The following is a 13,875-nucleotide window of genomic DNA, read 5'->3' as shown; positions in this document are numbered from 1 at the left end:
GCATGCTTGTGTGTTCATTCTCTGGGGGAATACCTATTGCACAATCCAAATCTTGATTGATGTCTTTTGGACCAGTAGTTTTTGAGAAAAGATGGAATAAGTACCGCCTTCGCATGTGTACGGAAGATGATAGGTATTAACGGTGTTCCGTACACGACTAAAATAGTGTTCCGTGCATATCTTTAATTTTCGGCAAAAAAATGGGCATTGTTTGAAGTCTTATTAAAATCTTATGTCAGAATATACTATTATTGTGTTTAACTTGAAGTTAATGATATAATAAATAACTCTTTTATGAAAGTTTTAAATGAAATAGCTTCAAAATCATTTACTTTTTATATCATGTTTATTTTATTACAGCATGACAATTTAAAATATTAAAACATTAAATTCATGCACATTGAAGCTAACTTGACTGACCTTTTATGAATATAAACATCATTACTGCAAATGAGGATCCAAACAGCGTTTGCAGCCTGTCTTTCAGGCGGAGATTTGCGACATGCGGTATTTACCCACAATTGATGTTTAAACATCCCCGTTTCAAAGCATTTATTCAACAAAATATAATTTATTTAACATTTTGTGATAACGTAATATTCACTTCATAAAGACTGTAATACCGTGTGATGCATAAATTAAATGCAAAAGCATATTGTCGGGCTTTAAATGTCTCCCCTCCCAGGCGACACTCGCACTTTAAGCTTGCCCACTTTCTATTTTCAAGCGCATTAGGTGGACGTAGCAAACTTACTGATTTTACTCGGAAACATATAGTAGGAATGTCTCTGTTGTGGTTGGGGCTGAAAGAGTGAGAATTAAAGATTAAACAGATATATAGCTTGCCTACGACCCATAAGTATTTATTCAGAGATTAACGTTAAAAGGTCATCTGTACGGAACATCGTTGTGTACGGAATGGATTCGTCATCAAAATGACACATGTCTTTAGCTTGTTCTCTTGGATCTTGATTGTACTCGTTCTTGGTAAGACTTTCGCTTTGTAATCAAGGGCGTTGCTCGTAATTTCAAAACAATTAATAATATCCATAGGCTACAGTACATGCATGTTCCAAAAATGACTTGGTTTTGACTATGCCGCCGTAACTAAGTAATTTGATCATAAACTAAAATGACAGTATACCAACAGGAAACTTACCATATAATTTAAATATAAATATCATGGACGCTTTTGAATACTGCTTCACTGAAGCTTTGAATCTATTACAGAACATTTGATTTGGAATTAGAGCTTGTGTTATTATCAAGTTTTTTTTTTTATTACAAAAAGAAATGGAGGAAAAGAAAAAAAATACACACACACAAATAAAATAATAATAGAAAAAATAAAATGTCAGGGGTATACAAAACAAAACATGTACAAGACAATGTGTATATATACATACTAACAGAAAAGGGCCTTGTGAAATTACAAGATCTTGCAGGTTTCAAGTAAAAAAGCGGTTTTAATGGCTTTTTTATTAGTGCTTTGCTTTATGATGTTTGTATAGTTTTTTAATTCAATTAGTATAGCAGGATAAAATGGTTTTTATTTTTAAAAAATAATCACATATTAATGACATAAGCTTCCTTCTTTATATTTTTGTTGTAGATCAAAAACCCAAAAATAACATGTTGGTATTCTAAACAGAAATTCGGCAATAATTTTTCATTTATGAAATTGGTCATCTCGTACCATATTTTCTTTGTGAACTGGCAATTCCAAAAGATATGAGGTACAGTTTCTGGCTGTGACAAACAAAAAGAACAGTTTTGATCTATATCCTGTCTAAACTTGGAAAGAAAATGTTTGACAGGGTAAAATGTATGCAGAATTTTAAATGAGACCTCTTTAAATTTGCTTGTAATAAAGAATTTGTTAGGCAATGACCATACCTTTTTCCAATTTAAATCCTTGATGAACCCAGAGTAATATGAAATTATGTAGGGTTTACTAATAAGTGGCTGAAATAAGGAACGTATGGCTTTATTTTGTTGTGAAGTAAAACAAATTTTCCCACATAGTGTATCTTTAGGCTGTAACAAAGAAATATTTCCTGAATAAGAGTAACTTTTACATAGTGATGTGTTATTATCAAGTAGCAACCTCTCGCTCTCACTCGTGACTATGGGGAAGTAACTGAAACTGCAATTCATCGAAATTCCACTAGTCCTGACTCCATATGGAGCAAATTTCAATTGAGCCCACAGTTAGAATGGCCAACTTTACAGCAGAAAAAAGGGTGTTTATAGCCTGGTACAAAGAACAATTTTGGATCATACAGCTAATATTACCCTTCATGACAACTGTGAGGGGGGTGAATTTTTCACTCATCCGTTTCCTTTATATTAAGTTATATTAAGTTTGCATAATTAAGGGCGTGGCCACTTGAGTGACAGTTAGGTTTTGCTGGTCACCATCACTTCACCTCAGCTGACTTAGCAGATTAGCCACTGAACTCTGCATATTCATCATATTTTTGGGTTGTTTTATTTGGCTTTACACAGTCAATTGCTTTTTAGACTTATTTCTTACAATTATCAGAATATATGGGATGCTGTGTGCACTATTTTGTGCTCACAAACCATTCACATGGCCTCCATTTTTAAGGTGAGTGAAGTTATATACTTGTATACCATCTCTGTAAATGTATTTGTTTTATTTAAGATCATTTATACTTTTCTTTAGAGCTGTAATGCACTCCAGAATTTGTCAGATTGATTAGCTGTAGGCTCTAGTACAGTCATCTGAAGCGTTGTCATACAGTGTTATGCTGGATTTCATCAATAGTCTTATATTAACTAACACAGACTATATCTGAAGTTTTTGGAAATAATTAGCAATTTCCTCCTGCAGAAAATCCTCATAAGAACAATGTTTAGTGGCTCTGTGTATTACAGAAATGTTTTTAAAAGACTAAACACTTTATTGATATCGTGTACAGCCAAGCACATGCGGTCAGAACACAAACGAGTCACAGGTGATATAGTATTAAGCGTTTCTCCCAAAGTAAAGTGTGTCTAAGCCAGGTCCAAGCAAAATGCCAGCAGGTGTCTTTGGCTCCGCTCACTCTCTGCCTCTTTGCCCTTGTTTGGTATCCTGCCATGGGTGTGATCACATGCAAACAAAATGTTGACGGTTGGCCGCGCCTACTTGTAGCTTCTTTTTTTTTTTTTTTTTTTTTACTTGTGGCTTTTTTTCTTTTTCTTTCTTTTTTTTTTTTTTACTCGTGACTTCTTTTGCAGTGTTCAGAAACCTATGGGTGACCTCACTGATACTACGTCCATATATATTTACAGTCTAAGGTTATTATCTGAAAGTTATGTGATTTTCATGTAGTTTTCATATTTAAGCTTTGTGTTTGTGTACCGCAAAACTAGGGTATTGTTATATATACATATAGAGTTTGATACCAAAAAATAAGGGACGCATCCTGCAGCGGGTGCCATATTCCTTGGGGGGCCTAGACCACAGTGATCACAGGCCCAATAGCATGCCAGTGGTGGTAAATTGCAACTTAAAATTTGTTTTCAGGAAAGTATGAACACTTGGACATTAAAATAAACTGTCTTTATTGAAATCTGTGAAAACAGATGCGGTCGGTCTTTCTGTTTTACAACTCTGCAGCACTGATATAGCTGATGTTATGTTTGAGGGTGCTTTCACACCTTCACTTTTGTTTCGGAACGTGTCTCGTTTGCCCAGTTAGCGCGGTTCGATTGGCATATATGAACAGGGCAATCGCGCTCTGTTCCGCGCCAAAGTAATCGCTCCGAGATCGCTTGAATGAGGTGGTCTCGGCTCGATTGAAACGAACCCTGGAGCGGTTCGATTGCAGTGAGAAAGCGATCCGATCCGAGCGCGATTATATCACAGTGTTTTATGGATATGTAATAGGCTTACGGCTATATGAAGAGAGAATTATGAGTATGGCGGGAAGTTTCGCGAGTCTCCGGATGCCCGCAAACGAGTGATGATCTCCCGGTAATCTCGCGTCTCTCTCCCAGTCCTCAAATAGGCATCGTCGCGCACCCTTCTCACCCCTCCCCACCGCATCTCTCCTCAGACACGTCACGCGCGCACCCTGTCAATCACCATCAAACCACCACCTCTCCTGACAGCTGAGCGGGACGCTGCAAAATAAACCCTGACACTCTGACCAATGTAAGGAGAGTTTCCCCGCACGTGACTTGTTTTAGCTCTTTTGGACCGATTAGAAACTTTGCAGTGTGAAAGCGAACCGCTCTGTTTCGGAACAACTGAATCGATTCACAGGTGTGAAAGCACCCTAATAGACACTTGCGTTAACTCAGCTGCTGTAACCTAGAGGAGAGAAGAAAATACTAATGAACCTAATTTTAAAGGGTGGATTTGATAACAGATTTTGGCTAAAATATTTGACATTGGCAGTAACAACTATCCAAACATGGAAACAGCACATACATAAGCTAGATACAAACATTAGCCCTGAAGTTAATCATGTTCTATCTGAATTGTATAAGTTATGCAAGCTGTTTTAAGTCAGTTTAACATAATATAAGTTCAATGAACTTATGATTAATTTGATTCAGCTTAAACAATTGAGGCAACCAGGATTTTTACAGTGTAGTAAAGTTTTCATATAGCCAATTTCTAATTTTAAAATATGGAAAGTTGCAATTTACTAGTTTATTTTCTTTACATGGGCATTATGTTGTTTATTAATGTATTAAATAAAAGTATTAAATTATTATTTTTATGTGCCTGACTTAACCTTAACCAGGCCAAATCTAATTCTGAGGTAAAGTTTGACTGTAGCCATTCATTTCACCATTCATTTCACTGTGATTTCAGTTGTTGACATTGTTTTACTCAGTTAATATTAAATACATATATTATTATATTTTCAGACTGTTCTTTATTTCATGTACAAAACAGTGAAGTACAAAAAAAAATCACTCCAGCTAGATTTTCACAGATTGGGTCACATTTTGTAACATAATTAAGCAATTAACCTAAATATTGTTGATTATTACACTGTTATTACCATGTCTGCTTCGGGAGAGACTTGGGGTCTGAGAACTGTCTGACTGCTTTGATTTTTACAAGCTCTGTCATTGCAGGAATGCTGTTCTCCAGGGGCGTGTTGTCCCACAGACCACCATGAGCCACAGATAACGCTCTCCGATAATTCGTGCAGTTGGCTTAATAACAATTTCTAACACTCTGCAGCCAGTTGTTTCCTCCCACTTTCTGCAGTAGTTTTTCAGTCGCTTGCGTTTAATCTCTGAAACTTTAAGACGCGGGGTCACCTGGAGAAGCATTTGCCATCACTCTCTGTCAAGACTTGACAGACTCTGCTTAAAAGACCCGCCCTCCTCACTGGACAAAGACCAATCAAACTAACGATGACATCAAGTATTAGTCAATCAAAAGTACGAAATGATGCATCTTCATAAAATGCGTGTGGGATGATTTGCATGAAAAGCTACTTTTAAAAATTATTTTAAAAATACGGTACAAAACCCATCCCGTATTGATTCAAAACAGGATGTGCAATTTCATTCTCAAATACGGGACGATTCCTTATTTTAAGAGACGAGTGGCAACCCTGCGCAAAACACAAGATGGGTGCTCATGTTTTGCACTTCATACCTTTACAATTATTTTATGAATGTTCAGTGCAAGCAAATATGCTGCTTTTTTATTTGTGTAATAGCAGTTGTTATGTCTCATTAGGGGGGGAAAAAACAGACTAAAAGATATGGACGTAGTATCCATGACGTCAACCATTGGTAGGTCCACATGGAATCTGCACGCGCAATATTTCGCAGATTTTAAGCCCATCATTGATTCTGTTTATTTACTTTTGTAAATGTGTGTACATTTATATTTATTCAGTTTTTAAAATAATTACAGTAATATTATCGACTAATATGAAAATATTCATTTAATTTATTTACAGTGCAATTTGTAAAGTAATATTTTCTGTCTTTTAGTAGATCTATTATATGAGAGACTTGCTTTGTTTACTAAAATAAAGTGGATTTAATTGGATTTGCATTTTAAACATTACATAAAAGTTAAAAAGTTATTACTTTGTATTCCATATATTAAGATTTTAGTTATGATACTCTGAAAATAATTCCACATAAATTTGCAGATTTATAACACAATTCCATGCAGAAATAGCCAAAAATGTCCGCAGATTCCATCTGGCCCTACCTATAGGTTTCTGAAAAGCACAAAAGTAGCTACAAGTTAGTGTGGCCAACCGGCGCCATTTTGTTTGCGTGTCATTGCTCCAACTGAGGGTAGCCATTTAAAGTGAAGTGTGAGCAGAGCTACAGACGCATGCTAGCATTTTGCTTAGACAGGCTTTCCTATTGGAGAAACGCTATACTTTATTACCTGCGACTCCTTTGTGTTCTGACCATATCTGCTTGGTTGTATACTAGGGGTGTCAAAATTAATTGTCTTTTCGGTGCACCGCGATGCAGACGCGGACAATACGGTATCAGTTCAGTAATAATTTTGACCGGTTATTATGTACTGACGTCATTTATCTCCTATGCGCTCTGTCGCGAGGGAGGTGAGCGCAAGTATTTACAACACTCAGCCAACTCAGGGCCAGCCCATGGCATAGGCACCATAGGCAAATGCTAAGGTCGCTGTATATTCAGAGGGAAGCCAGAAATGAGCGTGGTTCAGTTGGTTTTGTTTTCGATAATCCTGACACATTCAGTTATAGCCGGCAATAACTCAAAAACCTCTTACCCTAAAAAGATCTTAAGTGTGTTTCCTACAAAAAGACAAAGCTGGTTATGTTTCACAGCTGTCTTTCTTTTCGCTCGACATTACGAGCACTGCTCCGTTTAAGCCCTCGCAATATGTGTTTAGCCGGGAGAGCTCGCGCTGAGAGGAGCTCTCAGTAAGGGACCGTTGGAAAAGTGCTTCTTTTTTTCGTCTTTTTTTTTTTTTTTTTTTTTTCCGTTTTTCTGCTCTGCTCTGCGCGAGCTCTCCCTGTTGCGAGGGCTTAAGTGTGTGTGTTTGTGTTTGTTTGTTTGGTGCTGTCTATGTTTGTGTATGTGTTTGAATAAGAGACAGTGTGGTGCTGTGTGTCTGTGTTTATACAGACAGCTTGTTATAGCCTCTCCCCTAAAATATAACACTGTATGGAAAGCATCGTCAATACACCGATATGTCGAATTGAACCAAATCGAAGGCATGATAATCGTAACCGAACCGTGAGACCAGTATAGGTTCACACCTCTATTGTATACTATATCAATAAAGTGTTTACACTGTTGTAATAAACTGAGCCACTAAACATTGTTCTTCTGCAGGAGGAAATGCAAATTACTCTCAAATACTTCAAATATAATCTTTGTTGGTAAATGCAAGGCTATTTATGAAATCCAGGCATAAATGACAATGTTTTAGATGAATGTTCTAGAGCCTACAGCTCATGAATCTGTCAAATTTTAAAGTGTATTACAGCAAGAACCTAAGACCAATGCATTTATAGAGATGGTATATAAGTATATAACTTCACTCACCTGGGAAATGGAGGCCACGTGAATGGTTTTTAAGCACAATAAAGTGCACACAGTATGCCATATCATCTGATAATTGTAGGAAATAATAACAAAAGCAATTGATTGTGTAAAGCCACATAAAACAACACAAAAATACGATGAATATGCAGAGTTCAGCAGCTAATCAGCCGGAATCAGCTGAGGTGACATGACGGCGACCACCGAGACCTAGCTGTCACTTAAGTGGCCACACCCTTAATTATGCAGACTTGATAAAACCTAATATAAAGGAAACAAATGAGTTATAAAAAATTCACCCCTCACAGTTGTCATGAAGGGTAATGTTAGCTGTATGAACCAAAATCGTTCTTTGTACCAGGCTATAAACACCTTTTTTCTGTGGTAAAGTTTTTCATTTTAACTGTGGGCTCAATTGACATCTGCTCTATTATAGAGTCAGGACTAGCGTAATTTCGATGATTTACAGTTTCTTTTACTTTTGTATTACTGTAGCTTCACGAGGGAGAGCTGGAGGTTGCCGCTTGGGGAAAACATCCTTATTTCTTGTGATCTTCACTTAAAATTAACTTGACTTCAAAACAACGTTAGCACTATTTATTTGACTGTAAGCAATGTTGTATGTTGATATTCATTGGCTGCTAATATGATTTCACCATTTAGCATTTGCAAAGAATGTCTGAATGTGTGAATGAAGCCTACTTTACCACAGTTGTGTAAATTATTATTTTTGTCACAGAAATGTGAGCTATAAATCATATAAAAAATTATATATAATATTCATTTTACTCTAAATCTGTAGGATATACTGGATATATATATATATTTTTTTTTTTTTTTTTACTTATGTTGACTTTATCTTCTTCAGATGTGACCAGTGTTCATGCAGTTGTTGTGTCCCTGTCGCTGTCTGTGACGGAGGGAGAATCAGTCACTCTACACACTGGTGTTATGAAACAACAGCATGAAGATGTTAAATGGTATTTTAATAAGACTCGCATCGCTCAACTCAATGGAGATGTCAGTGATATGTGTACAGATGTTCAGTGTAATGAAGGCACTGAGAGATTCAGAGGCAGACTGAAGCTGGACCTTAAGACTGGATCTCTGATCATCATAAACATCAACACCACAGACTCTGGAGAATATCAACTAGTGGTCAACGGCAATAGTGGAAAGATCTTTAATGTTACAGTCCAGGGTGAGTAATTCATGAATGTTTAAAGAACCTTTCATTTTCTTTATCTGCACTCTTAATTTAAGGTTACATTAATGGAACCACTTCATTCAATAATAATAAAAATGTGTCATTTTAGTATCATTTAAATGTAAACCAAACCACCAAGGAAAAACAAATGGTCCTATTTAGAAACCCTTAGAATCTCAATTATTAATAGTGTGTATTTTGATTCCTATACAGCAGTGGTTCCCAACCTTTTTTTTTTTTTGCCTGAGACCCCCTTTTTCCCCTGCAAAATATCGTGAGCCCCCCCCCCCCCCCCCCTCCACATTTAAAGATATTATCACTAGAGTTGGGTATAGTTTGGGTTTTTTTCGATACCGGTGCTAAATCGATACTTTTAAAATTGTACCAGTGCCAAAACAGTGCCTGAACCGATACCTTTTAGCCACAAAATTAATTGACAAAAAAAAAAAAAATTATATATATATATATTAATCATTATAATTGAACCATATAAATGTATATTTATTGTAAGTTTAAAGTAAACATAAATTCATATTTTTTTAATTGCATTAATATATTTCTTTTCATCATTTGTTTGTTGTTCAAGGTTTGCATTATGCTATTAACATTAGATTAGCTTACTACTGACCTGTGGAAAGGCTGTCTTCAAAATCAGGGAACACCTTTTTTCTGGGTTTGGGGCTTGTGACTACTTTTGCATGGACATCAGTGATCTAATGATTTGCTTTAATCTGAATAAGACAATAATATGATTCAGGTGTTTACATGAGCTGCTTTTTGAATGTTCCATTCATGATTCCCTGTTACATGTTATAGCACATAGATCCATCAACGTCATTGCGCCACCAGCCTATAAATGTTTCCTCCGCTGTTTGTGTCTGTGGTCCTTTAAGATATTAAAAATTCACTGTTTACGTGGTGTGGCGAGGCAGTGGCACAGTAGGCAGTGCTGTCGCCTCACAGCAAGAAGGTCGCTGGTTCGAACCTCGGCTCAGTTGGCGTTTCTGTGTGGAGTTTGCATGTTCTCCCTGCCTTCACGTGGGTTTCCTCCGGGTGCTCCGGTTTCCCCCACAGTCCAAAGACGTGGTACAGGTGAATTGGGTAGGTAAATTGTCCGTAGTGTATGAGTGTGTGTGTGGATGTTTCCCAGAGATGGGTTGTGGCTGGAAGGGCATCCGCTGCGTAAAAACTTGCTGGATAAGTTGGCAATTCATTCCGCTGTGGCGACCCCGGATTAGTAAAGGGACTAAGCCGACAAGAAAATGAATGAATGAATGAATGTTTACGTGGTAGTCTCGTGATCAGAGTAGTGTCTTAATCATATTAAAATCAGAGTATTGGTGTCCATGTAAACGTACTCAGATAATGTGTCAGATGATGTCACAAGCTGTCAGAGATGGTCCATTCCTCACCTTTTAGTTGATTCCATGAGCCCTCAAATTTCATAAGTTTGATTTACATTTTTCTACAATTAAAGCACATGTTAGCTTTAATTGTGGGGAAAACTGGATCATTTTGAGCTTTTGTCAGCTAATTTCATCTTCCGATTTAAAAAAAAATTTAAGGGCGGGATCAAAATCAGTGACGTATGTAGCCGTTCATGAAGGGTTGTAACGTTATGTGTTTGTTTCCATCATCCACGGGGTTTGTTGCATGTTTTTCCATGCAATGCTGTCTGGGGTGATATAGCAAAGCTGTTTGTTTGGAGCAAGCATTTTTGTCGAGAGAGCTGTATGAGAATATGAGAATGGTGGACTTTGTCTTTTATCAGTTGAGTTTGTTACCATTCAGACACATTGCCTATATCTGTGCTGCTGTGTTCGCCCATGTTTAAAATTCTCCAGATTATCAGCTGGGTTAATGGTTGGAAAAGACGGGGCAAGAGGTCTGCAGCACTGCTATCCACTGTCTTCATTCAGACGCGGGGATTCAGGGGGAGAGAAGTCCTCCTCATTTATAGTGGTTATCTTTATAATGATGTAACAAATTGTGGTTAGGGCAGCCTGGTGGGACAGTGGCTAGCACCCCCGGGTGCTCCGGTTACCCCCAAAGTCAAGGTTAACAGGTTAATTGAATTAGCTAAACTGACCATAGTGTATGTGATTGTGTGCAAGACTGTCTATGTGTTTCCCAGTGATGGGTTGCAGCTGGAAGGGCATCCACTGCGTAAAACGTGTACTGGATAAGTTGATTAATTAATGAAGTTTTGATTAATAAAGGGACTAAGCTGAAAAGAAAATGAATGAATGAATGAATGAATAAATGAAGTTGTGGTTATATGTATATGAAATTACAAACAACATATGTAGCTGGACAATAAATTACTGTTTATTTTTTTCATTTTAACTTTGTAAATTATAAAATCATTCGTCGTCTCATGGTTTGTGTCTTATTTTGTGAGCCAACTGACAACAGTTGTTGGCTCCCCTCTTTTTCCCCTACTCTGCTGGCCATGCCCACTCCTCCCCCTACTCACAGCGTTCCACGCTGTTGGAATATTAAATCAATTCCATGCATGTTCAATAAAAAATGTCAGGAGAGGTTTTTCTTCAATGTCAAAAATCGTAACAATTTATTGGATACAAATGAATATTTCGATTCACAGAATTCGGTTATCCTCAATGCAATGCAAAAGTTACATTCAGGAGGTGCGCAACAATTTTTATTTCCTGACTTCAACTTAAACATAGTATTATGTAGCTGATTTTAACAGGTGGAGTTTAGTGAAATTCGTCATTTGTCAGTTATTGTCCAGGTCTCCATTGACCGCAGCCCAGACATAAGTCCTCTTTTTCGACAAACTTTCTGCACAGCAATAAAAGCAAAAGACTTTCCGTTTTCAGTTTTAACACCTTTCTTCAGACAGGAAGTTTCTGCAGAGCTGAATTTAATTTTGGACCAGCATTTATATACTTCTACAAAAATGCTTCATTGGTATGCACAGCATCTCACACTCAACAGTAGAAGTTCAGTTAATATATGACCCTTAAATGACCGATACAAATAATTGTATGATGAAAAGAAAAAGAGAAAAATAATAAAATAATACAAATCATGAAGCATTTTTTTGAAAAAAAATTCTGAGGTAGACTTGAACTGACAGGGAGGTTTTATGGCCCTTAAGGGATAACAAAATAAAACTGCATAGACCTGTATTATAAACTGTTTACCCTCTAAACCTAATAACTAGTTGGGCCACAGCAGCAACAACTGCAATCAAGCGTTTTGATTAATTTTAAATAAGTCTGTTAAAGCACTGTGGAGGAATTCTGGACTGCACATTTTTGCAGAATTGTTATAACTCAGCCACATAAGAAGATTTGAGCATAAATCTCCTTTTAAAGGTCATGCCACAGCATCTCAATTAGATTTAGTTCAGGACTTTGACAAGGCCACTCTCAAGTCTTTTATTTTTCTTCAGCCATTCAGAAGTGGACTTGTCCTGCAAGTTCGCTTTAGCTTAAAGTCACTAACAGATGGCCAGATATTCTCCTTCAGGAGATTATGTACACAGCATAATTCATCCTAAAGCAGCAAAACAGCCCCAAACCATCACACTACCACCACCACATCTTACTCATGGTTATTACGCCCCAAGTCTAGGGGAAACAAAAAGGGCATAATAAACGAAGAAAAAACATGTGTTGGGGTGGTGGATTTCCCAAACTAAACTTAAAGCAAAAGATTCCCTTCGGTCGAAGATATGAAGATATTTATTATAGAAAAAATGGGGTTAATATAAATAAGCATTTCATCAGGGTGACCAGAGGCCAAAATAACAAACAAAAGAATCTATAGAATAAATCCACTAAATTTCCTATTACTATTTAAAGAAACATACAAAAATCTTACCTTACTCCCTAACATAAACAAAGTCAAAAGTAATCAAATAAATAGGCAGGTCACCCCTACACGCTCAAACTCTCAAACTTTAAAAAAATATTTAAACATATGATGGTCATCAATACAAAGTTGGTTGTTGTTGGTCGTCGGCCGAAGGGGTGAGGAAAACCCAGGAGCTTCACTCCAAACACCGTATGCAGCAGACATGAGCTCCTCAAACCCTGCCGGAAGCTCCTTTTTATACGTGCTTTTGCGACCAGCAGCCAATCAGATCAGGGAATCACGCTGGTATGGGAGCCTATGAAACAACAGAAAAACAACAAGGAGGCGGGATAAAAGTAAAAGAGTACAATCCGCAATAATAAACAAATAAATAAACTTCAGTCGTAACAATGGTATATACCCCACTCATAATAGGACACACACCCTCCAATACAGTTAACCTTTTGTCTTGTCAGTTCACACAGCAATTTTCCAAAAGTCTTGGGGATCCATAAAATGTTTTCTGGCAAAAGACAAGCCTTTGTTATTTCTGCTCCGCAGTGGTTTTCATTTTAGATCTTGGAACCATGTTTGCTCAGTCTCTTTCTTACGCCCCATTCACACGGGGCGTCAGCGTCAACGCCACCCATTCACTTTGAATAGGTGACATCAGGCGTTGCCGAACTGCATTGTGGATCCGTCGGCGCCGCTTCAGAGGCATTGCTCGCTAGAGAAGTTGGGACCAGCTCAACTTTTCAAGCGCCGACGGAAGCGTCAGCCAATCAGATCGCTGTATGCAAATACATCAGCTAGACATTTCATTGGCTGACGCTTCTATGACGATCGTTTCAGCCCCAACTTCAGACACGCCTTCAGTCAAGCGTTGACGCTGAATCCCCGTGTGAATGGGGCGTTATGGTGGAGTCATGAACACTCACCTTAAGTGAGGCCTGCAGTTCTTTGGCTGTTATTATGGGTCATTTGTGACATCTTGGATGATTTGTTGCTGCACTCTTGGGGTAATTATGGTAACCCTCACTCCTGGGATGGTTCTCCACTGCTCCATTTCTTTTGCTATTTGTATGTGATGACTCTCACTGACTACGTTTACATGGACATCAGTAATTGAATTGTTTGCCTTAATCTAATTAAGACAATAATAAGATTAAGGCGTTTACATGAGTTTTTTTAATGTTCCTTTTATGATCCTGTTTTACATGCTACAGCACATAATTCGATTAACGTCATTGCGCACTGCGCTATCCGCATTTCATCTGGAGTTTTGAGTAGTTTTGGGTGTTTCATTT

At 37.5% G+C, this 13,875-nt stretch overlaps 2 protein-coding genes across 27 annotated transcripts in view; one reads left to right on the top strand and one right to left on the bottom strand.

Moving 5' to 3' along the window:
* Positions 1–13,875, top strand: part of zgc:113298 — a 59,630-nt gene that overhangs the window by 17,030 nt on the left and 28,725 nt on the right. For 22 of the 25 annotated variants that reach the window (XR_015521190.1, XR_015521189.1, XR_015521188.1 and 19 more), the window contains one exon: positions 8,405–8,737. Coding sequence is in view for 15 of the 25 variants with exons in the window: in XM_087302729.1 (XP_087158855.1) it covers positions 8,405–8,737 (333 nt within the window). In the remaining 10 variants the exon portion in view is untranslated. Of the gene's footprint in view, positions 1–113; positions 988–8,404; positions 8,738–13,875 lie in introns of those variants that run through there. The other 3 variants (XR_015521197.1, XM_087302730.1, XM_087302731.1) reach the window with 1 other exon arrangement.
* The window catches only part of LOC147831476 (uncharacterized), a 35,650-nt gene continuing 31,735 nt past the window's right edge, over positions 9,961–13,875 (bottom strand). For both annotated transcript variants that reach the window (XM_087303694.1, XM_087303696.1), the window contains exon 6: positions 9,961–12,884. In XM_087303694.1, the coding sequence (XP_087159820.1) occupies positions 12,867–12,884 (18 nt within the window). In that variant the 3' untranslated portion in view covers positions 9,961–12,866. The remainder of the gene's footprint in view (positions 12,885–13,875) is intronic.

Source organism: Danio rerio, chromosome 22, assembly GCF_052040795.2.
Source record: "Danio rerio strain M-AB ecotype USA chromosome 22, GRCz13ab, whole genome shotgun sequence".
NCBI lineage: Eukaryota > Metazoa > Chordata > Actinopteri > Cypriniformes > Danionidae > Danio > Danio rerio.
Note: the sequence above shows the minus strand (reverse complement) of the source record. Positions and strands in the feature narration are given on the sequence as shown.